The sequence below is a fragment of the Telopea speciosissima genome, chromosome 8 (genome assembly GCF_018873765.1).
Source record: "Telopea speciosissima isolate NSW1024214 ecotype Mountain lineage chromosome 8, Tspe_v1, whole genome shotgun sequence".
In the NCBI taxonomy this organism is placed as follows: Eukaryota; Viridiplantae; Streptophyta; class Magnoliopsida; order Proteales; family Proteaceae; genus Telopea; species Telopea speciosissima.
Window position 1 is genome coordinate 25,250,759 of NC_057923.1, and position 26,933 is coordinate 25,277,691.

The 26,933-nt window shown below is 39.8% G+C and overlaps 1 protein-coding gene across 2 annotated transcripts; it reads left to right on the forward strand.

Annotated features, from left to right (window-relative positions):
• LOC122670774 (cyclin-A2-4-like) lies at positions 1 to 25,685 on the forward strand. Of its 2 annotated transcripts, none has more exons than XM_043867754.1 (11): positions 1 to 345; positions 661 to 955; positions 1,933 to 2,066; positions 5,688 to 5,780; positions 22,315 to 22,448; positions 23,061 to 23,136; positions 24,632 to 24,708; positions 24,830 to 24,863; positions 24,968 to 25,117; positions 25,200 to 25,334; positions 25,436 to 25,685. In XM_043867754.1, exons 1-11 carry the CDS (start codon positions 49 to 51, stop codon positions 25,493 to 25,495), a joined length of 1,485 nt encoding a protein of 494 aa, XP_043723689.1. In that variant the 5' UTR covers positions 1 to 48; the 3' UTR covers positions 25,496 to 25,685. The 2 variants fall into 2 exon arrangements, with proteins under 2 accessions (XP_043723689.1, XP_043723690.1); XM_043867755.1 differs by having other exon boundaries at positions 1,963 to 2,066.
• Positions 25,686 to 26,933: the final 1,248 nt, after the last annotated feature.

Consider the following 26,933-nt stretch of genomic DNA (forward strand, 5'->3'; position numbering starts at 1 on the left):
CTGAAATTTGATTTTAAACCTTATATTGCTCTTACAAAGTACGAGAAAATGAAGAAACAGAATACAGCAGCCACTGGTTTTCCAGAACCCACTGCTCGAATAACACGAGCTCAGGCTGCAGCTTATCAGGCAGCTGGTGGAACACTTCCCATACATCCATCTGTGAAACATAACGAGAAACGGGTTCTGCGAGAAACTTCAAAAATAGCAGTCTTGGATGAGAATAGTTCCTCAGCTCCAGTTGATGCAGGTCTTCGACATAAAAGGAGGGCAGTGCTAAAGGATTCAACCAATCTGTGCTGTGAAGATTTATATACCAATTGCATTAATGCTTCAAAGCTTCAGGTCAGGGCACTCTTTTTAGTCAGTACAATGTGTATTTGTGTTTGTTAGGTTCCTTGGAAATATTGATAAGCAAAAATTTTGAGATATATCCTGGCTGTGCATGAACTCAAAAAGAAGTGAAATGGTTGGTAATTTATGAACAATGATAAAAAAAATGGACTGAAAGTGCCTTCATAGCTATGATAACATTTTCCAATAATCTTAAAATTTCCTTTCACCTACAATTCTGTTTCTAAAATTAGTGCAGTTATCTTAAAACTCTTCATTTTGCCTGTTTAAAATCTGAATTGCTCTGCTAATTTTGCTGTTCTTCAGACCAAAAACTCCAAGAAAGCTAAAAGAGGTCATGTGAAGGAGTCCAAGGTGGCACCTACCAATCCTGTAGGAGTTCCAGAGGTTCAAGAGGATGTAAATTCAATGAATGCTGAAAAAATAGAGAAGTCAGAGAAGCTTGAACCACAACAAGTTGCATGCTCAATGGAAGGAAAAAGCCGTTTTCCAATCCAAATAAGTATGGAAAGTATGAAGATACAATCAGTTGGTTGTGATCCTCAGGCCAAGATACAGATTTATAGAAAGCCTTCTCAATTCTTAATTCCTTTAAAGAAAGGTTTGCATGCTCTCTCATCTGTCTACATTTAGAGTGAGACAACCTATTCTATGAAATTATAGTATGCTGAACTGCCGGACACAATATATGCACCAAACTCTCAGGAGTGCGACAAGTACTGAGAGGATAACTCAGTTACGATTAAATAAAGGCAATGAGAAATGCATGAGCAATTGAAGCAGGAAAATGCATTTTCAAAGTAATATAACAAGTTAACAGGATGTGGTAGGGCATATATTTCATCTTATCGACAATTAGAGATAAAATTTTATTTTATTTGATAATTTCAACTTTTACCACTACTTTAGGGTAATATTAAAGTTAAAATTTAGGCAATAGTTAGAGTAGAAAACACTATAAAATGAAATTGCATGAAGTCATGGAAGCAAAACTCGTGGAGGTAGGTTCCAAGGGCAAGAGGTGGTTCTACAGTATGTCCAGCATCTTTGGGAGAAGATTAATGCAATTAGCAGAAATTAGCATTTTATGAAAAGAAACTCAGATAAGATGGAATAAGATGAGTTTCTGAGCTAATCTGAAATATAAATCATTAAATCATTCAATATCTTCTCTTCTTAATTTTGAATTATTAGTTACTTGCTTTTAGACTCTTGTAATTCCCCTAATTGCTATGTTTTGAATATAAGAAGAAGATGCTTGTGTTGTCTGTAATTTTTATCCTGCAAAATTAGGATAGACATCATTCTTCTCTGATTTCAATGGTTACGTATTCCAATAAGTTTAATAGGTGACAAGGTGAAACTGTGGGCCATGGACTTGGCTTCTTTACATTACTGAATATTTGAATTGGCTTGGTGTAGGGAAATATGCAAACACTTCAATAAAAGGTTATTTGTGCATTTCAAGAATTCCTTTTGCCCTTCTCTCTCTCCATTTTTCTTCAATTACATTGTTTTGCATTACTACAAAATTAGATGAGCATGACACTTTTTTTTTTGGGGGATTGGATGATGCAGATAAGTCTAATCTTTGTGAGAATTTGGGAGTTTCAAGTGGTTTAGACATTTCAGATATTGATTCTGATGACAAAGATCCGCAAATGTGCTGTCTCTATGCAACTGATATCTATAACAATTTACGTGCCGCAGAGGTTTGTGTCGCTGCAATTGTCCTTAATAAATGTATTGTTCATAGTTCCAATTTGAAATTGATATTTCTTTTATTTGATCGTGTATCCAACTTTTTATGCTGCTGTACAAATAAAAGATATATGTTGGCAGAATCGTGGGTTAGAAAGAGAGAATGAGAGAAAATAATGTGTTGTATTCATTGATAGGTAGGCCCCTCTATTTATAATAGAGGGAAAATTACAAAGAGATTGAACTAGGCGATGTGGGATTAAAACCCACATAGCCCACTTACACTAACATAAGAATAAAACTACCCCAAAAAGACCAGAATACCCCCACAGTATTCTGGATTACATATTCCAACACTCCCCCTCAAGCTGGATTATACAAATAAGCAAAGAAAGAAGATCCAACTTGGACTAAAGAAAAAATAACTCCTAATAATGCTAACACTCCCTCTCAAGTTGGCGCATATAAGGTACTAATGCCCAACTTGAACAAAAAAAGGGAAAAAACTAAGTTGTAGTAGAATCCAGCTTGACAGAAGAATGCAGCTCCCAAATAAACCTTCAAGAACTTGAAAAAAATAGGTCTTCAAAACCTGGGCAGACTTGAGCAGCAAACTTTCACCAATCTTTAACAGCTGTCCAATGATGTCTGACTGATAATCTTGAAGATAAGCAACTAGGGCAGCAAGCAGATGAATCAAGCAGCTGAAAAAATCAACCCAACTGTAGAACTTCATATAGGCAGGCAATAACCAAACATCTTCAATACTTTAATACTTCAATCTCCCCCTTACGGCAAACTCAACCTAATAACAAAGTAGATACCCATTGGCAATGGTGAAAACTCTGATCTTCTATGTTTTGCACCAAGTGTTCCTGCAAGTTCTGCTTCTACAATGTTTGCAGGTGTACTGTACATAATCCCCCCCTCACGTGTAGTACACGTGGACATAACAGAGATGATGTAAGAGATAGGGCAAAAACATAATATTCCAGAATTTTCCAAGAGGTGCTAAGGGTAATGGAAAAGGAAGAAATGGCAAATTAGAGAATGCTATTAACTTCCAAAGGGGTTATGGGTATATGCCAAAGGTATGTTTTGGGAGGTGGTGAAGTGAAAAGAGCAATAGGATAATGAACCATGGACAAAAACAATGCAACACACTAATCTACAACCTTTTTCAATCGATCAAACTAATTCCAAAACACCAATCTCCAATGATCAGGGGAATTATAAAAAAAACAGGTCTGATTTTTAGAAGGAGAAGGCACCATTCTTAAAAAACTTAATCGATCTTCACACAAGGAAGAACCAGTGTGCAAAATTCCAAACTATAAACTCCCACATGCTAAATAGAATTGACGAAGATATCTGGACAGCAATGGATGTAAGAAGCTTCAACAAAAAACTTGGATCAGATCTGAATTAGTGAATAAGGCTAGGATCAAGCTCTCAAAGTAAGCCGGATATGAACAAAAAAAGCTTCACATAACTGAATAGGTTCGTAGTTGCAACCAATAACCTTGGAACACACTGTTATAATCCCAAATAAGCTGATCTCTAGGGTAGTAGATTCGAGTCTTCAATAATGAAAGAAATTCGATCTCCAAGTAGGATACTCAGTCTTAATACTAGGGCAGTAGTAGTCCACATAAAGGCAACAGTAACATGTCAACCAGTCATGCTTACAGAATCCAATCAATAGAACCAGCAAGGTAGGTAGTAAAGCTCAATAAAACCAGCAAATATAAGATAATTACTCAGTAGATCCAATAGGTAGTTGAAGCAGCCAGCCATATAAGAACAAGGAAAATAGGTTGATAATTGAAAAAATCGAGCCATAAGAATGAACCTGAATTTTTTCCAAAAATAACTGATGAATGATGTGGAAATATGGGTTGAATACTCCTCTGATATGTATAAGACTCTCCTCAAAATATGAGCTTGATAGGAAAACCCTAACCCTAAAATCGATTGTTGTCAGGGTTTTAGAAAACCCTGAAATTGAGATCGATTTAGGGAAAGGGGGCTGTAATTGCTAATGTAGACATGTAATAGATGCTGACCAAGGCTGCTAGAATGGAACCTCCAATGTGAACAATCAATCTCTAGTAAGAGTGAGACCTGATCTTCAAAGGGGAGAGACTCCAAAAAATCGCAGAAGTAGAGCAGGGCAGCATTACAGCACTACACCAGCATAAAAGACCTTTTTCAAGCCTTGAACTGATGAAGGAGAGTTCTCTTTTAATGTTAGAACCACCTCCAAAGCACTTGAACAACAGCAAACATCCCTAGCCCAAATCGATTTTTATCAGGGTTTTGGAAAACTCTGAAAAGAAGAGATCGATTGGGGTAGGGGTCTTCAAAAAACTTGGATAAGTGCAATATTGAGGTCGATTGGTCCTTGAAGTGGGAGTAATCAGCCCTCAAAAAATTAGCAAAAACTGAAACTGAAAGTCAGGGTTTTTGGCAGGTAACCAAATTAGCAGGTTAAGGAATTTTTGCTGTAGAAACAAATCCAGCCATCAGAAAGGGTCCAAACTGAGGTCGAGTAGGGCTTGTAGTAATAGGGAAGCACCCCCAAAAGATCAGTTGCATCTGAAAAAGGAAACACCAAAATCGATTGGAGTCGGGGTTTTGAAAAACCTTGACAAGTTGAGATCGATTAGGGTATGATGGCTGGAATTAATTAAAGCTTGGAGAAAAAGGAAATAGGGAATGAGGATAATGGAATAGGGTAGAAAGGGGCTGGAGAAGGGTGCATAGGGAGCTCCAATGGTGGAAGGTCAGCCTTCAATAGTAATAGGAAGTCGATCTCCAAAAAATTCTGCCAAACCCCAAATCACAAAGATGATTCCAGCAGTATTTTACTATAAAAAAGTAGATAGAATGGAGGAGGGCAGCAACTAAATCATTGGTTAGGGATTTTACCTCATTAGTGCTGCCTCCTTACAAGGAGAAGAAGAAGAAAACCAGAGAAAGAGAATCCGAGAGAGAGAGAGAGAAGAAGGAGAGGTCTATTGGAGAGATGGAGTAGGGTTTTTCTCTTTTTCTAACCGAGATCAGACCAGCTCTGATACCATGTTGGCAGAATCGTGGGTTAGAAAGAGAGAATGAGAGAAAATAATGTGTTGTATTCATTGATAGGTAAACCCCTCTATTTATAATAGAGGAGAAATTACAAAGAGACTAAACTAGGCAATGTGGGACTAAAACCCACATAGCCCACTTACACTTAATAACATAAGAAGAATAAAACTACCCCAAAAAGACCAGAATACCCCCACGGTATTCTGGATTACATATTCCAACAGTATAAGATGCTCTTAAGAATTTTAAATTGATACCATGCTCTTTATTCAACAAGGTTTTCAAAAGTTCCTGTATTGCTGAGGCTTCAACAAAGCCTGCTTTTAAGTTTTAATGGTATGGTGTTTGTTTGCAATCTTTACCAATTAGAAATTAGAAGTTAGTGCTTTGTTTAGCTGGAGGATGAGGATGTTTCTGGTTCTTTGCTGCATGAATGGATTATATGATGAGATTTAACATGGGAATATAGTTTTTTCTCTCTTCCTTTTTAGATACTACTCATTCACCCACTGATTCTCATCTGTTAAAATCTCTTTGCTCAGATTGTTCGAAGACCTAGCTATAATTTTATGGAAACACTACAGCAAGATATCACACAGGGCATGCGAGGGATCCTCGTTGATTGGCTTGTGGAGGTGTGTAATTTATTTTTGAGTGTTTACTATGCTATAAGCACAGAGACCATACATATTACTAAGTGTCATTTGTGAAAACAGTGGTACAACACACTCTGTGCAAACACAATTCAATGAATATATAAAATAGATTTTGGAGGAAAGATCACATTTTTGCATGCTTCCCTCACTATTTTAGAGTTATGAATTTGATGAGGTGTTAGGACTTCTTGGACAAAGATGCTCAAGCCACTATTGATGAAATGAGCCTTAACCTTCATCCTTACCTATTTGAACAAATTAATATTTGTGAAAATTAGAAATATAGTTCAAAAGTAGAGAAAGATTCTTATATATGTGGATTGGGTGTTGGAAGGGTTTTAAAATTCTATCAATGTCACAAATAAATCATATTTAAAAAAAGTAAAAAAGAAAATTAATATTTGACCTGGCTCTTTCTTTCCTTTCAACTCTAGCTGTCTAATCCATGCATGCTTACCTGTTAGCTCTAGCCTAGAGCAGTGGCAGTGATCAGTACAAACAATATTCTGGATGAGTTAGTAGACTTCTGGCATTGTAGGCAGTCATTGGACACTGTTCCTAGAATCCCCAACAGTTCTTATGGTGTTCACTGTGGCAGTGACACCATTACAGGAGTTTGGCAGTTCACACAAAGTTCCCACAGTGTTTGGGAGTCATCCATGGGTAATTCTGTCATTTACAGTCATGGACAACATTACAGGGGTATTTCCGTAATTTTACAGAGTACAGATGGCCTAGACAAGTGACACTCAGCATATAGGGTTGTTTTGGTGATTATGTTAGTCACAGAGGTCAGTGGGGATGTTGATACAGCTCACAGGGGCATTTTAGACATTTGGTAGCGATTTGACATGTTTCCAATGATGCAGGAGTATCTGAGCTTATGTGGCAGCATGGAACACCTCACCTCAGCATTTTACAGTGTTTGGCAGCCTTCGGCAGCCTTAGGTGAAGGCCATATGCTTCCGGAATTGTAATTTTATAGGTTCACACGATGGCAGCGTGTTTGAGGGCATTTTTGGAAACCCAGATGGCATTTTTGGAAGAAGGTGAAAACTGAAGAAATGTAGTTCTTCGAGTCTGTGATCCATTGCTTGTGGTTTCGTGTCATTTCGACATCGGACGGAGGAGATATAGTTGTTTCTACACAGCTGTACAGTTTAAAAGCCTCTCTAAGGAGAGAGAAAAGTAGAGAGAAAATGGTCGGTTCCATAGGTGATACGTGGTAACCCAATTATCCCACATGGTGTTGACATGGCATATTGTGCAGGTAAATGGCTGTTATGGCAGCCAAGTGTTTAGAAGGAGCTGTTGTGTGGCTAGCATGGGGTTGGCTAGCAAGGTGTTGCGGCCACGCCCACAGTAGATGCAGCCATGCCCACAACATGGTGCGGCCATGGCTGCAGGCCATGCGGGCGTGTTTGCAACAAGCCCCCATCCGCGCACGCATGGTGTTTGGTGCATGGCCCTCATGGCTGGCTGAAATTAAATGGGTGTTAAAAGCATCGATGAGTCTCCCATTTGGCATGCTTGTTCCCAAAAGTTTTTGGTATGAAGCCTTTCTTACTGCTGCTTTTTTAACCAACCACATACCCACTAAACTTCTTGGCTCCAAATCCCCTGTAGACTTCTTGTCTCCTCAGAATTCTGCTTTCTCTCTTCCTCCCAAGATGTTTGGGTGTGTCTGTTATGTCCATGTCAATAAATCTGCTAGGACCAAGCTTGACCCTAAGGCACTTAAATGCTTTTCCTTGGATATTCCTCCTCTACCAAGAGGTATCAGTGCTACCATCCCTCTTCCTGAAAACGACTTCTCTCCAAAGATGTCACCTTCTTTGAATCTATACCTTTCTTTACTCCTTCTCAACATCCTCTTCAGGGGGAGAATAGTGGGAGTGAAGAGGATGTTGATATCCCTTTCCTCCTACCCTTACCTACTTCTCCATTTTTGTTTGATATTGAGAATAAAAAAGGAGCTGTTGTTGATATTAATGATCAATCAGGTGTTGGTTCTGACAATATGAAGGAGTTAAATCCGTACCAAAGAGGCTACTGGAGGAAGAAGACTTGCCAAGAGTCCTCTTTGGATCCACATCTTGAGCTCCACCCTCCTCAGTCAGGTGATTGTAGACGCTGAATTTTGTCACCCTCCCAGCGATGACGACGATCAGATGTAGATGACTGGCAATGTCCCCGAAAACCAACACTGTATCAAAAAACATCTCCACTCGCCCCTTAAAGTATACATCGTGCGCACGACTCCCCAGACGGCCCCGAACAGCCCGCACAACCCCACAAGATAGCGTCACGGTCGTGGCCCTGCACTGCGCGGCCTTGCCATGTGGCGCCGCCAGCGCGCTGCGGCCCTGTCGCGTGGTGCCGCACGTGCATGTGAGGCCCCACGAGAGGCGCCCATATCCGGATTTTTCCCATTTTTTGCTCTGCTGCAGCCTTGCCATATGGCCCCGCACATTTTTTGCGATGCCGCTGAACCCAAAATTTGCCTATAAAAAGGGGGTCACCCCCTTCATTTGCATAATCCAAGTTTGTAGGAGAGGGGGCACCCCTAGAGCTCCAATTTTCCAGTTTTTTTGCTTGTTTCCTTGTTTCGGGGCTCTTTCCCAATCCGATTTCGAGCCTCCGAGCCTCGTCCCTTTGTCCGAAGTCCGGACTATCCAAGTCTGGCTTCCTTGACCCCTTTTTGCCCAAATCTTGGAAACCTCCCGTGGCATATCCACTCTGTCCGGCCTTTGAGCCTCTAGTTTCCAAAGCCTTGGAACGTTGTTATTTTGCCCGAGATCTTAAGATTCGACACTCGCAAGCCGTTACTTTGTCCGACAAAGGGACAAAGCCAGTCTTTTGCCTCTACCTGAGTTAGGGGACGCTATCCGTCTTGCATAATTGCATTTACTTAAAGCGTACAGGTATATGTTTCTTCCATTAACTTTTTAATTCCAGTACAATGTAGTCCTTTCAAGTATTCTCGTGTAGCGTACAGTAGTTAGTGCAACATAGTTTAATTTTATTAAATAGTTTGTGCATCATTATTTAGTCATACATGTGGGAATAAGACATTCATAAAAGGGAGAATATTCGAAAACAAGCATCTAGTAGAAAGACCAGTTTATCCGGGGCATGGTGGGTGCCTAACACCTCCCACTAGCCCCGAATGTCTGGCCAGACCAACTGAAGTCTCGTAGCCCTTCTAGGGCTACACCAATGGGTCCTAGGCCCTAAACCTAGGTGGCGACTCCATTTTATTTTATTGTATAACCCCCATCCCCTGATAAATTGAACCATACCCCTGAGAAGACGCATTCCTTCTCTCTCCATCCGAGGAGCAATATACAACCCTCCGCGGGCCATTCGAGTGCCTCGGGCAAATAACGGATCCTCACAGTGACATCCCTTCTCTTCCTACTGATTTAGACCTTCCTATTGTTATTAGAAAAGAGAGCTTGCACTAATCCTGTAGCTTAGTTTGTTTTCTATGATGTTCTTTCTCCTATAGGTGTTGCCTTCCCTAATGTCCTCTCTTCTAGTTCCATTCCCAAAAATGTCATTGAAGCTATGTCTGACCCAAAGCGGAAGCAAGCCATGCATGAGGAAATGATGGCTCTTGAGAAGAACTGTACTTGGAAACTAGTTGATCTTCCCAGGGGGAGAGTTCCAGTTGGATGCAGATGGGTCTACATAGTCAAGTACCAATCGGATAGTACAATTGAGAGATATAAGGCTTGGTTGGTGGCCAAAGGATACAGTTGTATGAGATTGATTTTCAGGATACATTTGCTCCTATGACTAAGCACAACTCACTAAGAGTCCTCTTATCTCTGGCTGCTAATAACGATTGGCCATTGTATCAATTGGATGTGAAGAACGCTTTCCTCCATGGTGATCTAGAAGAGGAAGTGTACATGCAGACTCTACCTGGCTACAAGTTTCCCTCAGCTAAAGGGAAAGTGTGCTTACTCAAGAAGGCACTATATGGTCTCATTTACCAAATACTTGGTTTAAGAGGTTTAGACAGGCCATTTTGAAGAATGGGTATTCCTAGAGCCAAGCTGACCACACTTTATTTAGTCAGCGAGGTAATGGTACCATCACAACCCTTATTGTCTATGTTGATGACATTGTAGTAATTGGAGAAGACAAGGCTGAGATGGCTAGGTTGAAGACTTACTTGGCTCAACAGTTTGAGAGATTTGGGTCCTTAGGGGTGTCAACCAGTTGGGCTTGGTCGAGGCTAGCCAGGCCTCATGGTGCTTAAAGCCCGCACCGTGACTATCCACTTATATAATCGGTCCGGGCCTGGATAGGCTAGGTCGGGCTCAGGCTATAATTGGGTAATATAATAGGGCCTTAAACGGTGCAAAATCTGGCTATGAGCCTGTTTAAATCTAAATGGGACTTAAAAAGTGCAGCCATTTCCGAGTACTGTGATGCCCGATTTCGTTTCTTTCCAAATCTAGGATTCGTGACTCCACCCAAGTAATTTTCTATTTTCAAAATCCTGACAAGTGACAACCATTTCAGCCACTTTGTTTGCCTCCTGACTTGTTTGCCTTTTTTAATACTTTGAACTATAATTTCTTATTTTCTTTGTGCTCTCTTGGGTGGTGTTGGAGTTGGTAAGAAATCCTCTACTGTAATTGGTGCAACATTTCAGGTAAAGTATCTCCAATTTGGTAAATTCCATATAATTTCCTCTTAATTTTCATACATAGGTAAATTTTTACACAACCATACATGGGAGACTAAGAGAGGGGAGAGGAGAGGAAGTTTACAAGTTAAAGAGTCGGGCTAGGTCGGGCTTGGAATCAAGGGGTCCGGTCGGGCAACCGACAGGCTAGGACCCCACATCGGGACCGCCCAATTACGAAACTTGCTGGTTCAAGTCGGGCGGGCTCGGTCAGGTCTACCAGCCTGTGCCTGGAATTGACACCCCTACTTAAAGTACTTCTTGGGGATTGAAGTGTCACAGTCTAAGAAGGGAATAAATATATGTCAAAGGATATTTGTCCTAGACTTGTTGAAAGAGACCAGGTAATGTAGTCCTAGGTAGGAGTAATCCCACTAGGAACCAGGGTAATGGGGTCACACACAAAGGCCGGCCGATTGGGTTAGGGTTTAGTAATTTAGGGCAAAACTAGGGTTAGGGTTGGATATTGGGAAAGGGGTTTATAGGGTATTAATGGGCAGGTCTAGGGGGTTATTATGGTATAAAAAAGTAAGGGTTTGGATGAGTTTGAAATTCTGCAATTTTGGGCAGAATTGAATTTTAGGGTTTTGGGTTTGGGTTTTAATGGAGCAAGGAGATGAAGGGGTTAGAGTGGGAATTTGGGGCTGAAACTTGGATCGAGTATAGGAGGGGATGGGAGGGTGGTTCGATGGTAGTTTGGTGGTGATCAGAGGGTTGGAAGGGGGTTGCTTGAAATTCAAGCTATGGATTCAATGGGTAAATTGCAGGTTTAATGGAGGTTAGGGTTTAATGGATGGAGGGGTGTGTGGTTTGGATTAGGTCTAGTGCTGGACAGATTTTGAAGGCTTGGGTTGGAGGATGAGAAGAAGAAGGTTTAAACAAAATTCAGATTCAAACTTACTGGATTTGAAGAGATCAAAGGCAGCAGTTTTAGAACTTGAAACCTTCCTATCTTCACGATGCAAGGAGTCGCAGGAGTCCACCTACCCTTTACCACCTTGAGATCCACAAGGATGTACACTTAGAGAGCAATTGGCTATGGCAGCAGCAAGCTTAGAAGCAAAAAAATTAATTATTTGAACTGTGGGGCAGCCTCCCACGAAATCTTTATTTATAATAAGATGGCCAAAGGCCTTACATCGAATCAGCTTAGGAATAGGGTCTAAGTCTGATTCCTAAAACACTAGACATTGAATCCTAATACAAATCTGATCCAATCCTCCAAAAGAAATCGTGGAAGGATGGAGAAGTTTAAAAAAAAAAAACTTAAAACAATTAAAACAGGTAAAAGACTATTTTACCCTTAGTCACTTAAAACCCTTAAAATAAACTAAGTATGGGAAAGAAAAGCTCCAAGAAAAATAAAGCAGCAACAAAACAGCAGCCTCTTCAAGGCTTCTTATTCTTATTCCTAGTGCTTGGACCTGCATCACCAGGATGTTGGGTTGCAAATCAGCAAACTCTCCTATTGATCAGAATCATAAGCTAGGAGAAGACTATGGGCCTTCTTCCCTTGTTGATGCAGGAAATACCAGAGGCTTGTAGGGAAGTTGATTTATCTCTCTTTTACTCACCCAGATATCACCTATGTAGTTGGGGAGGTGAGCCAGTTTATGCATACCCCCAAGAGTGGGCACTTGAATATTGTATACTGGATCCTTAGATACTTGAAGTCCTCTCAAGGAAAAGGTCTTCTATAAGCCAAGTATAACCATTTGATAATTGAAGGCCACACTGATGCTGATTGGGCTTGTTCAATTTTTGATAGGCGATCTACATCTGGCTATTGTACTTTTGTCAGTGGTAATATGGTCACATGGAGAAGTAAAAAGCAACTAGTTGTGGCTCGGTTATGTGCAGAAGCAGAATTTAGAGCTATGGTTCATGGAGTACGTAAACTCTTATGGTTGAGACGGCTGGTCCAAGAGTTGGGATTTGATACTGAGGCACTTATGAGACTCTATTGTGATAACTAGGCTGCTATAAGTATAGCACACAACCCTATGCAATATGACATGACAAAACACATTGAGGTGGATCGACATTTCATCAAGGAAAAGATTGATTTTGGCTACATTTGTACTCCTTTTGTTAAGACAGGTGATCAATTAGCTGACATCTTTACCAAGGGGCTCATCCCTCATCAGTTTATTACCCTGTTATGCAAGCTGGGAATGTATGACATTTATTCTCTAGCTTGAGGGGGAGAGTTAGAATTTATGTAATAAGGGTAGTTTGGACACTGGTTTAGTATCTTGTTTTCCTATGTTGTATTTTTCCTGTTTTACCTTTTATCTCCCTAGGGAGGTGGTTGTAATTCTCACTTCATATTAGTAAATTAAACAAGGGAGAGGACACTACTCTCTCCATTCGGTTGCCATCTCTTTCTCTCATCTTCTCTTCTCACTTCCTACCTTCTCCTCTTCTCTCTTGGATCGATCCTTACACCATTTCCAACTAATACATCATTCTTAGTTATGATAAGTTTATCTGCTTTAATTAAGAGCTTTTATCTAGCCTTATTGAGAGTTTCAACACCAAGTTCCGCTGAATCTCCGGCACATGCAACACATCTTTATGTACAAGGGTCTTTCTTGAAGTTAACTTCAAGAAGACCTGACGCTTGCCCATAACCTGAGAAGTTTGGGAGTTTCCCATGTAAACCAAATCTCTTGAACTAACTTTTGAATAGTTGTGGAAGAGTTTCGGTCATCACAAATGGGCTTAATGGCATCGATGTCAATGTTCAATTTCTTCAGGTTTTCAACTAAATTAATCTTTGTTACAATGACTACAAATAGGTTTGCTTCAGTGAGGTTGACCTTGGTCTTATTAAAGTTCTTTTTCTTCAATTGTTGGTAGTCACGCTTGTAGTGACCGGGTTTGTCACAAGCGAAACAATTTCCTTTCTTCTTTCTTGACTTTGTGTCCTTTGCATGAGGGTTCTTCTTGAATTGTTCATGCTTCTCGGACTCAATAAAATTAGCCTTTGACTTAAATTCCTTAGCTTTTTCAATCTTGTGCTTCTCTTGGTTCCTTTTCAATCTCTACCCAGATAATAATTTAGTCAAGAGTACAGTCCTTTCTTTTGTGTTCCAAATTAAATTTGAAAATGTTGGAACCGCTTCCTCTAAAAGACCGACCTTGTAGGAAAGGGAGGAAACAATATGTATATCATACAGGAGCTCTAACACGGCGGACTATCCAAAGGGGGACACGGGTGGATAAATAATTTTTTAACACCTGCCCGCTCCCAGGGGGACTCTATACCGTGACCCCTACCTGTTCTGATACCATGTTGGAACCGCTTCCTCTAAAAGGCCGACCTTGTAGGAAAGGGAGGAAACAATATGTATATCATACAGGAGCTCTAACACGGCGGACTATCCAAAGGGGAACACGGGTGGATAAATAATTTTTAACACCTAACTTCAGGACTCCAACAATTCTCTATAAGAGAGCCAGGCACAAAGTCCTCAAGTAAGACTATGCTTTCTTTAGCCATTTTGGCTTCCATGACTTGAAACTTATCAATTTGTGTTTACACCCTAAAATTACCGACTGACCGATAATGAAAGACCGACCAGCTTTGAGTCACAGAGGATCGGTCAGCGAGGCAAACTCCTCACATGGAGAAAACGTGGAGGGCCAAAGCGGTTATAGTTGAGATTTAGGTAATGGATGTAAGGTAAGAAAGAAGAAGAAGATAGAAGAAGAGAAGAAGAAGATAAAGAAATGGAGAGAAAGAGAATTCGGTGGAAAAGTTGTGTGTCAAAGAGAATGTCTCTCACACACCTATATTACTTCACTAATGAGAATAGAACAAATTACATACTCCTCCCTAGGGAGGTAAAAGGGAAAAAAGAGAATTACAACATAAGGCAACTAGTAAACTAACTAGTCCCTAAAATACCCTTACAACATATAAACTCTAACACTCCCCCTCAAGCTGGAGAATAAATATCATGCATTCCCAGCTTGCATAATAGGGTACCAAACTGGAGAGAAGAAAGCCCTTTGGTAAAGATGTCCGCCAATTGATCACCTGTCTTTACAAAAGGAGTGCAAATACAGCTGGAGTCTATTTTCTCCTTGATGAAATGCCGGTCCACTTCGATGTGCTTAGTTCTTTTGTGTTGTACCGGATTGTGAGCAATGCTTATAGCTGCCTTGTTGTCACAATAGAGCCGCATAGGATCATTTGCAGCAAACCCTAACTCTTGAACTAATCGCTTTAGCTATATAAGTTCACAAACTCCATGTGCCATTGCCCTAAATTTTGCCTCTGTACTGGATCTAGCTACAACAGGTTGTTTCTTGCTTCTCCATGTAACCAAATTACCACCAACAAATGTGCAATAACCAGAAGTAGATTTTCTGTCTGAGATGGATCTAGCCCAATCAACATCTGTAAAGCCCCTCTATCCTCAGGTGATCATGCCTGGCATACAATAGCCCATTCCCTGGGGAGGACTTCGAGTATCTAAGTATACGGTATACAACATCCAAGTGCCCACTCTTGGGGGCATGCATAAACTGACTCACAACTCCCACTGCATAAGAAATATCTGGGCGAGTCATAGATAGGTAGATGAGTTTCCCCACTAATCTCTGGTACTTCCCTGCATCAACAAGAGGGGGACCACAATCTTCTCCTAGTTTGTGATTTTGCTCAATAGGAGAGCTCGCTGGTTTGCAGCCCAACATCTCTGTCTCTTTTAACAAGTCAAGAACAAACTTCCTTTGACATATGTTGATGCCTTTCTTGGACCGTGACACTTCAATTCCCAAAAAATACCTCAAGGGACCCAAATCTTTAATCTCAAACTGTTGAGCCAAGTAGGACTTCAGTCTAGCTAACTCAACACTGTCATTACCAGTCACAATAATGTCATCAATATAGACTATAAGGGCTGTAATGGTACCATTACCACTCTGAGTAAATAAGGTATGGTCAGCTTGACTTTGAGAGTATCCATTCTTCAGAATAGCTTCCTGAACCTCTCAAACCATGCTTTTGGAGATTGTTTGAGACCATATAAAGCCTTCTTGAGGAGACACACCTTGCCTTCAGCTGAAGGGAACTTGAAGCCAGGAGGAGGCTGCATGTATACTTCCTCCTCTAAGTCACCATGGAGGAACGCATTCTTCACATCCAACTGGAATAGGGGCCAATCCCTATTGGCTGCCAATGATAAGAGAACCCGAATAAAATTGTGTTTAGCTACAGGAGCAAATGTCTCATGATAATCAATCCCATACACTTGACTATAACCTTTGGCTACCAATCTTGCTTTGTACCTCTCAACTGCACCATCAGAGCTATACTCGATTGTATAGACCCACCTGCATCCGACTGGGACTCTTCCCCTGGGAAGATCTACTAATTTCCAAGTACCATTCTTCTCAAGAGCCATCATTTCCTCAGACATGGCTTGCTTCCACTTTGGGTCAGACATAGCTTCAGTGAGATTCCTAGGAATGGAATCAGAAGAAAGTGCAACAGTGAAAGCAAGACTTGTGGGAGAGAGAGCATTATAGGAAACAAACTGGGAAATAGGGTTAGTACAAGCTCTCTTTCCTTTTCTAACAGCAATCAGAAGGTCTAAATCAGAGGGAGGAGAAGGGATATCACCTGAATGAGGTTGGTGGAGCTCAGGATGAGGATCCAAAGAGGGCTCTTGGCAGGTCTTCTGTCCTGTATTATACAAGCCTTCACCTCTTTTGTATGTAATGTAGTAATCTTTCTGATTACCAAAACCATTTTCAACAACAACATCCCCTTCTGTTTCATTGTTAGCATCATCACCTGAATGAGTATCAGTATTGACAACAACACCTTCTTTGTGTTTCCCGATATCAAACAGAAACGGAGAAGTAGGCAAAGGTGGATAGAAAGGGATAGAAGCAGCCTCTTCATTTCCACTATTCTCCCCCTGAAGAGGATGATCTGGAAGAAGGATGGTAGCACTTATACCCTTTGGTAAAGGAGGAGTATCCAATAAAAATACATTTGAGTGCTTTGGGGTCAAGCTTGGTCTGAGCACATTTATTGACATGGACATAGCAGACACACCCAAACACCTTAGGAGGAAGAGAGAAAGCAGAAGTTTGAGGAGACAACAAGTCTATAGGGGATTTGGAGCCAAGAAGTTTAGAGGGCTTGCGATTGATTAAAAAGGCTGCAGCAGTAGGAAGGGCTGCAGACCAAAAGGTCTTAGGAACATGCATGCCAAACAGGAGACTCCTAGTGATTTCTAACAGATGGCGATTTTTCCTTTCTGCCACCCCATTCTATTGAGGGGTGTCAACATAGGCAACTTGATGGATAATGCCATGATCAGTAAAAACCTATTGAAGCCCCCCATACATATACTCTCCCCCTTTATCAGAACGAACAATTTGAATGCGAGTATGAAACTGGGTACAAATGAGCTGATAAATTTTTTTAAAAGCATCATAAACATCACTTTTTTGTTTCATCAAGTAGGTCCAAGTGGACTTGGAATAGTTGTCAACAAAGGAAACAAAATAACGATAGCCAGACAGAGAAGTAGTGGGAGATGGTCCCCAAACATCAGAGTGCACAATATGGAAAGGAACATCAGATCTATGACCATGATAAGGATAAGGAGAATGACAATGTTTGGCAAATAAACAGGGTTCACACTTAAACACATGGGAAGAAGGAATGGAAGAAAACAGGTGGGGTAATTTTGCCCTCATAATACCAAAAGAAGGGTGACCCAAACGCTGATGCCACAACATAACAGAGTCAACATTACTATTGTCATTACGCCCACATACATATGACTGAGCATTCATAAGAGAAGATGGACCTGTATCAAGAAGGTAGAGCCCCTTTTCCTCACGGCCTCTGCCAATTACCCTCTTTGTCACCAAATCCTGAAAAACACAATGAGATGGAAAGAAAGTAATAGAGCAATTCAAGGATTTGGTTAGATGGCTCACAGATAGGAGATTAGTATGAAACTGAGGAACATGTAGAACAGAGTCAAGAGAGAGAGATGAAGTAACACGGACACTACCTTTACCAGAAATGGAAGAATAGGAACCATCAGCAACTCTAACCTTTTCCTGACCATAATAGGTAGAGTAAGAGTCATAACACTGAGATATGCTGGTCATATGGTCAGTGGCTCCAGAGTTAATGACCCACATAGAGGTAGTAGAAGAGCCAAATGTAGAGGCCTGTAAAGTGGAAGCTGGCAGTACACCAGTGTCTGTCTGTAGTCCATATGGAGGTCGTATAGGTGTATCCTCGGTCAACAAGGTGCATGCTCTGGCCCCCCCTCTTCTGCTGCATGGTATACCAGGGAGATAACCATGAAGTGTCCAACATCTCTCTCGCGTATGTCCAAACTTCCCACAGTAGTCACAGCGGAACCTATCTCTGTCATTTTCTTGGGTTGGACCCTGGCCTCTTCCACCAAGAGCTGACATAATGTAGGAATGAACAAAGAAAAGGAAATGATACTCAAATCCAATGGGGAGTATATTCTCAACACAAAAAGAAATTTTCAAACACTAGTAATTGCAGTCCAGGTAGCAAACCAAGCTAATACTTCAACAATATCCAATTCCACCATATGCTTCAAAGTGTAATGGCATCATACATTCATACAACAACACGAGAGACTCAAACAACACACCTCACCAACACCAAGCAGCTGAAAGTATCACATACCATCTAGGTTGGTAGCTCCCTTCTTCACCAATGGCACCTTCTATCCATTATAAAACAACCCATAATCTTGAAACAATATAACTCAGCAAATAAAACCCATCAAATAGGTTCAATACAGTAGTATATCACAAAACAGTCATTATTTCAACAACTGGCAGCATTATAGAGCATCACAGTTTGGAGTAGCAGAGAAAGAGGGCTAGATATCACCAGCTGAGCCTATATAGGCTTGAAAGTAGACTCCAAGGCGACTCCACAGGATCTGATTTCATCTCCAACTGACCTTGGATGAAGGAGAAACAAGAAAAACTTCCCAAAACAGGCGGAGTTACTGTAGCAGTAGCATAAAAAGTGAGTTGCAGCCCTTGGGCTTTCCTCCTTTGCAACCAATGTTTTGGGGGCTTGAAAGGGGACCCTAGGGCGGCTCCAATGGGCCAGGTCCAAGTTTCAACAAAGCCAAGATGAGGGAGAAGATGGGCTGTTTCAGAAAAAGGAACAGTAATTTCTCGGGTTACTGTTCACAGAACAGTATTCTGGGTTGTCTTTCATTGATTTGGGCTTCAAACAGCCAATTCTTCACATGAAGACCTATCTTAGTGCTTCCATAGGCTTCATCAAGAGATATGGCATGATTTCTTCAAAGTTTTCACATATCAGCCTCTTCCTTGGAACCCCTTTGTAACCTAGGGTTCCAAAGAGAGGGAAAGAAGGTAGAGAGCTTGTAGGATGACTCTCAAACCAGAAACGGAGGGCGCTCTGATACCAAGTTGAGATTTAGGTTATGGAAGTAAGGTAAGAAAGAAGAAGATAGAAGAAGAAGAGAAGAAGAAGATGAAGAAATGGAGAGAAAGAGAATTCGGTGGAAAAGTTGTGTGTCAAAGAGAATGTCTCTCACACACCTATATTACTTCACTAATGAGAATAGAACAAATTACATACTCCTCCCTACCTCCCTAGGGAGGTAAAAGGGAAAAAAGAGAATTACAACATAAGACAACTAGTAAACTAACTAGTCCCTAAAATACCCTTACAACATATAAACTCTAACAGTTATAACTGTGAAGCACCCAACTGCTCATGACTAACACCACCTCCAAAGTGGAAGCCATTCCAAGAGGACGTGATGCTCAAACGGTTCTACAACCGTAAAAAAAGGTGCAGTTAAGGATCACTCTGGAGACTCCATCTTCACAAGTATAAAAGTTAGACCCGCAGAAGAGGAAGGGATCTCTCGATCAATCAACAAACTTGCAATTTAAATTATCTTTTATTTTTCACTGTATTTTACCTTTTCTTAGTGTAATCTTCTTCCTGACCATCGCAGTCATCTTCTCTCTGTCGAGTTCTTCTTTGATTTATTGTATCAGGGGTATGTCCTCTATGTATTCCAACATTGAGATCAATAGAAATTCTTGATGTCTTATTTCATCTGTATCATTTGTTCTGTGATTTTCCTTTTCTTCGTATATTGCAATTTGGTCTTTAATTCAAACCACTTGGAGCAATTGAGGCGAGAGGGGAATCCACATCTCCTGATAGAAGTCAGAAGTGCAATCTTCTTCTACATTGAGTCTTGTAGACTCTGGCATGCCCGCGATCTCCATTACTACTGTTTGTTACGGTAGACCAATCTTACAGTAGACTGATTGTTTGAGCGATCAGAAATAGAGGCTTTGTTAGAACCACCCCCACAACCACGGCCACCACCAGCCCCTGTCCCACTACTAGGACCATGGGTAGGTGTGAAAGAGGCCAAGGCTGAAACATCCAAAATAGTAGAATCAGGAGAAGTCTCGCGAGATACTTGTAGAACTTGTGAAAAAGTGTCAGAAGGGGTGGCTACTTTATCACCACTAAGTATCTGAGAACGAACAGAGTCAAACTCCTTCCCAAGACCACCTAGAAACCCCATAACTGCGAGTTGCTCTCGTTGGTTCTGCATCTGTTGCACATCTGAGGTGATAGGAAGTAGAGAATTCAGCACCTCATACATTCTCTTAAAATCAACAAAGTATTGGGTTAAGAGGCGACCCTTTCGATCAACTCTGTAGAAATCTTGAGATAACTCATAGATACGAGATAAGTTGTTCTGCCCAGAATACAGAACATGTAGATAATCCCATAGTTCCTTGACTGTATCAATATGAGTTACCAGATCAACAATCTGGTTGTCCATAGAGTTCAGCAGCTATCCCAAAATGCGTGCATCAACTGTATCCCATGAGGTATCACTTTCTGGTTTGGTCTTGGTCAGATCTTGCGGATCCCTACCATTCAGCACCAATCTAACAATCTTCTTCCATTGTTGGAAGTTGTTGATTCTTCTAACTTCTTCTCAGTAATATGGTTAGATGAAGAAGACACAACTTCATTAACAACATTCTTCGATGGGTCAGACATTTTAGCAAACACAAAGGATGCAAAATTAGAAGAAGAAACCTGAGAAAATCGATCTCAGCTCCAAATTTCAACAAATACAGAGGATGCAAAAATAGAAGAAGAAACATGAGAAAATCGATCTCAGCTCCCAATACCCCGAATGTCGATCACAGCTTGACATTTCAACAAACACAAAGGATGCAGAAGTAGAAGAAGAAACCTGAGGAAATCGATCTTAGCTCCCAAAACCTTCACAGTGAGGTTGATCTTCAACTTCAAATACCATAAGAATTAATCTTCAGTCACCATGGTGAAGAAACCAGTCACAAACATGCAACCAAAACTCGATTTCAACCCCTTTCTGCAGAACTCGACCCCAAAAACCCAGACAGAAACTCAACTTTCGGTTCTGCCCAAAAAATTGATACAAAAACTTCAACAAAACTTGATTTCCATGGTCTTGAATGTATTCTTCACTCCATAGATCGATCTCCACCAACAAAGAAGACCTAGTTCTCAATCTCCAGTGAGGAACTAGTCTCTAAACAGTTCAAAAATACAGCATAGGGTGCTGCACCCCTTTCACATGAAAACCAAAGAGCCTCTCAAGACTTTGAACTGAGATGAATCAATCAATGATGATTGAAACCTAGAAAGGGAGGAGACAAGATGCTAGGAAGATTGTAGCAGTCCCTAGAGATCTTGCTCTGATACCATATTAGTGTAAACAATAAAGAAAAGAGAAGAAAGAAGAAGAGAAGAGGAGAAGAAGAATGAGAATCTGGTAGCTTTGGAGTATCTCACATAATATGTGAGCTCCACATTCATTCACTATATATAATGACTTAAGAGACACAATAGGAAATAAGAAAACTGAAAAATACCTAAACTACCCCTGAACATACCGAGACATAAAACAGTCCCTACTAACACATTATATTATATGAACCTCACTCTACTCTCTTCCATAAATATTGTGGGACTAAAGATTTCACTCTACTTTGCTTTACTAGAAGCACATCGGAGAGGTCTTGGGTTCAAAACATGTGGGTGACAAAACAAACAAGATCTTTGAAAGAGGTATTTTGAAACTTCTGTTTAAAGAGTATTTATACAACATTAGGACATTCCTCAACCAAATCTAGGAAAGCAAGATTTGTATGGGTCATGCCCCCCTCCCCCCTTCTCTAAAAATTTGTAATAGATTAGTAGCATGTGCCTTGTTAAAGAGGTGTGCAACCTCCTCATGGCTCAGGTTTGTGAAGAGTTGTAACTTCTTTCTTTTAATCTTTTTTTTTTTTTATCTAAAAGATCAAAATTTCATCTAATTCTTAAGCTGTTTCGAAATCTTTGCTCTTGAACTTGAAATGTGGCAGTTGTAGCCATTTCCAATCTTTGGGAAGGGGGATTAATCGCCTCTACCATAATTCATGTCATAATTTTTCCTATTGCTTGGGTCAGTTAGAACTTAGAAGGCCATCCTTACTACACATTTTTTTTTGGGGGGGGGGGGGGAGTAATATTTAGGGTCATGTTCCATCTCTGATCTGTGATGTTGACAATAGAAGGTTAAATTTTTTAAAATATTGAGAAAGCATGTTGTATGTTATGAATTTATGAACTTTACAACTGCCTCATCGCAGCTTGAGCAGTTAAAGTTTTAAAGGGATTTCTGGATGATTTGTGAATGCTGAAAGTGTTTGTTATGAATGGCCTTGTTTCAGGTTACTGAGGAGTATAAGCTGGTTCCAGATACACTTTACCTTACAGTGTATTTCATTGATCGGTTTCTTTCTTCAAACTACATGGAAAGACGAAGACTTCAACTGCTTGGCATTACGTGCATGCTAATTGCCTCGTAAGCTCCTTTGTGATGTTGGTAGTTAATGCATTTTCTTTCTTTCATGTTCATTCATAATTGTAACTTGCAAAGGTGGAAATTTTATCACTACAAATAAATTTGTTGGAATAAAGATCTGTGATAATAAAGAACATTCTCCAATCTACATACAAGGGTGATCTGAATTTTGGTATTGTTCTGTTCCTTGGTAAAACTTCTTTAAGAAACAATGTAGTAGATGCTTATAAGATAAAGGACATAGGAGCCAAGTGATTCTTCAATTTGTTTCAGTGTGAGTGAAAATTAACACATATCAAGCCAATTTTGGTGAGTGAAAATCCTAATCCAAATCCATGCTAAGAAAAATATCAGTAAGATTTTAGAGAATGGACTTGTGTTTAAAGTAATTGCAATTGGATTATACAATTATATTGTCTAATTGATGCACTCAAGTGTGTGTGCATGTGCATGCACGAGCTAGGACAAAAGCTTAATTCCTGTGCCTAAACCTTATGCAACTAACCTTTTACTGCAAAATAATGATGCTGATGCTATTTCCAGTGTTTATGCACTGCGCCATTCTATTCGATTGACAATATACCCTCTTTGTGTTCTTTGAATTACTTGAAGGAAATATGAAGAAATTTGTGCACCCTGTGTGGAGGAGTTTTGCTTCATCACTGATAACACATACACAAAAGGAGAGGTGGGTTTATCGTTATGTTGTTCTATGAACTTAAATATTCATGAGCTGGAGAGGATTAGATCTACAATGGAAAGGACAAATTAATCCCTTTTATCTCAATCACTTGCAGCAAGATTTCTCTACCTTTTGGCTTCTTGTGCTCTTATTTATCTGGATATTATTAGGGATTGCGCAATATGACATGGTGATTTTGTCTATCAAGATTTCTCTCCAATAGCCTTCTGTTCTGGTCCTTGGTGTATGTATGTTTTGTGTCCTCCATTACATGATTGATTATCCACATCCTTGCTACCAACCGCAATGTTTTTGAACATAATCACAAACAATCCCATGATTGCAATGATGTATGGATACATTGCTTTATAACATTCTAGCTGTATAAAGAAGCTGATAAAATGCTGGGGAACACATGCCTATGGTTTGGAACATGATGTTTTACTCTGAAACACTTAACCATGCCAAACCTGTGTTGACAGTAGCATATTAGTTTAATTTTTAATTGTGCCTGAACGGATATGTCCTATGCATCAAGATAATATTCATCAGTTTTGTTATCTAAACAGGAAAATGGAAAAAAGGATAATAATCATCAGTACACCTCCAATTTCTATATGTGACTCTTAAGGCCTTCTCTCCAAATCTCTTTATTTGAGTGTTGAATCTTGTTTTCAATTTGCAATTGGTGAAGATCTAATTTGCAATATTATTATCAGCATGTTGAATCAATTACCTTGATGATACTTAATATGTATAGCATGTCAAGAAAACAAGTATCATAATTGCAGCTTATGACTTTAATTCCCCAATCTCTGTAGGTGATATCTTTTCATCCTTTCATATTTTGGAGTAAACAGCCTGCTTCGCTGTAATACATAGTTCTGGACTTTCATTATCAATGGGTAATTAATTGATTTTCTCGTCACACATGACATCTAATAGGCACAGATCTACACTACAGGCCTAAAACTTTTGGGGCAGTAGTTTCTTACAACAAGAAATGATTGAGCTCATGTGGCTGAAAGAAAACATTTAAATTGCAGAAATTGAATTTGTTTCTCTATTTCAAAGAACGTGTGAAGAATTTTTTTTTTTTTGGGGTGAATGGATAATATATTAAAGAAAGGAAAAAACAAATAATTTCAAAAAGAGCCAATAATGGGGATACGAGAACCCAGGGGGTGGGTGGGGACGAAATTACAGCAAACCAAAGAGGGGATACAAAAAAAAAAGGTGAGGGGAGGGGGGGGGGAAGAAGCAAAGAACCAAAGATGGTACAGCAAAACTAGGGAGGGAGTAATAAGAGGAAGATCCCAAGATTAAGAGGAAAATAGGCTAGGTGCCTATTTCTGGTTGTATCTGAGTACACAGCACAATTGGGGAGAATTTTATTTCTAATCTCAAAAGTAATGGTGTCCCAGTGAAGAGATGTTTTACTCAGATGCTGCTTGAATACATGAAGGATGTATATTGGCTCCTGACTGAAATAAGCTTGCAGGTTCTGGAAATGGAAGTTCAGGTACTAAATTATTTAGGTTTTCAGCTTTCAGCACCTACTGCAAAAACATTTCTCAGGTGATTTAATTTAGGAATTCTATCATTGTCTACATTCATCACCATCCGTCAATTGTGGAATTCTTGAAGTTTCTGCATCTTCTAAAGTTTTCTTTTTCATCCTTAATTTCCCTCTTCGCAGGAGATTCCTCCGAGCAGCACAAGCTTCTTACAAGGTATATTAATTGATTCGTTTTAGTTCAGAGAAATATTAATGATTACCTTTTACTTTATTTCTAAAACAAAACCTGGTTTTGTAAGTTTTAACTACATTTTGCAGGTTCCTAGCCTTGAATTGGAGTTTTTGGCCAACTATCTAGCAGAACTCACTCTCATTGATTACACATTCCTGAAATTCCTTCCTTCCTTAGTTGCTGCATCTGCAGTATTCCTTGCTAGATGGACACTAGATCAGTCATGCCATCCATGGGTCTGGAAATCTTTCTTCTGCTTTTCTACACTTGTTTTCATTGTACATTCCTGTGCCTGATTTTGTTTGTATTTTCTTACAGAATCCAACTCTGGAGCATTACACCACCTACAAGGCATCTGATCTTAAACTTACAGTTCTTTCACTACAAGATCTGCAAATGAATGCTAATAGTTGTCCTCTGAATGCTATACGTCAAAAATATAAGCAACATCAGGTAATAATCACTACTTTCCTTCTTTCCTTTTCCTACATTTAATATCATATACTGCCAGTTTTTTTCCCCTTCTTATAATCTTGGTATTGTTATGCTGACAGCTCAAGTGCGTCGCAACTTTGACATCCCCAAAACCAAATCAAATGCTCTTCCAAACATGATAGTGCTAATTCCTTGCTTCTCTTTGCTGTTAACTTATGGTTATCAGCTGGAAGACTTAAAAGATATTGGTATATCTCTAAGTGAATCCAATTTTTAGATCTCCTCTATCTAACTCTGTTCTTTATTTTCTCTGCTTATTGTTGTTGTAGCCTGCCCTTGTAACTTGGAAATTTTGGGAGCACTGAACACATTAGGGAAGTACGTTTGAATTTTAAATGCCTAGAGGTGAATTTATTTCAAGCTTATTCTGTTCCATGTAAAGTCTTTGTAACTGAGAATTTAACTACTTGAAGATAACTTTTGTATGTTTAACCACATTTAATTTTTGTAAAGATGAACTTTTTACCATACCCTTAGTTGTAGAAGTTGTTCTCCAGTGCTAATCACTTATATGCCATTATCCCCCCCTCCCAATGCTAATCACCTCTTCTTTAAATGTTCTTACACTATCCAAGTCTGACCGCGGGCAGGCTTTTCCTCCAGCCTTAACAATTCTATGTCCATACAAAACTGGATTTTTCTATCATCTCATCACTTATATGTCCAAACATTCTATTGCTTGGTGCACTCACTAGTGTTGGAAATGTGTCCATGAAATCTATATTTATATGGAAGATATATGTATAAATTAATCTGCATGATTTAATATGGACCTTGGTAGTACTTGGGTTTTAACCTAAAATTGTTCATGATTAGGGATGAGACTGTACACCTAGTGTATACGGTGGTTGCATTATGTGTACCTAAGAATGTAGATTCTAGGGTACAAGTGCGATATGTGCATTTTTTTTTTTGGGTGGTAAAAGCGCGATGTGTACTTTGAAATGGATCAAATGAAAATTAAATGTATATTACTGTCAGTTGATTGGAATGAAATTCTCGTTTGTAGTATATGATTGATCCCTTGACCTTAGGTGTTCTTATCGATGTGGTTGTGCATTACGAGTTTTGGTGCACCATCGATGGATGTCTCGTTGATTATATATTAGTGTATTGTATTCATAGTGTTTGATCGAATTCAAAATAGATGCTTAACATAGAATCCATTGCCACTGATCGTTTCATGTTGTTCTTGCGTTGTCTCCTGGTGATCCTTGAATAAAAAACATATCTTAGAGAGCGTTGATTTGTAGCTACCCCAGTTTTTGAAGGACTATTTAAGGAAGAAATCTTATTTGCTCCATCTCGAATAGCTTCGCTCTTGACCTTCTGCCCTTCCATCTATGGTGGTATTTTGAATCTCAAGAAAGAGAACTATTCTGTTGTTGAGTAGTTGTAGAGAACAGTGATCAAGAACTCGACCGAAACCTGTCGAAACCGTTGAGTTGTCTCGGTTTTGATAGGTTTCGAGACGAGTTGGACTGAAACTTTTAAAAATCCCTTAACTCGGCCTGGTTTTGAGCGTTTCGGTCTGGTTTTGACGGTTTCGATCGAAAG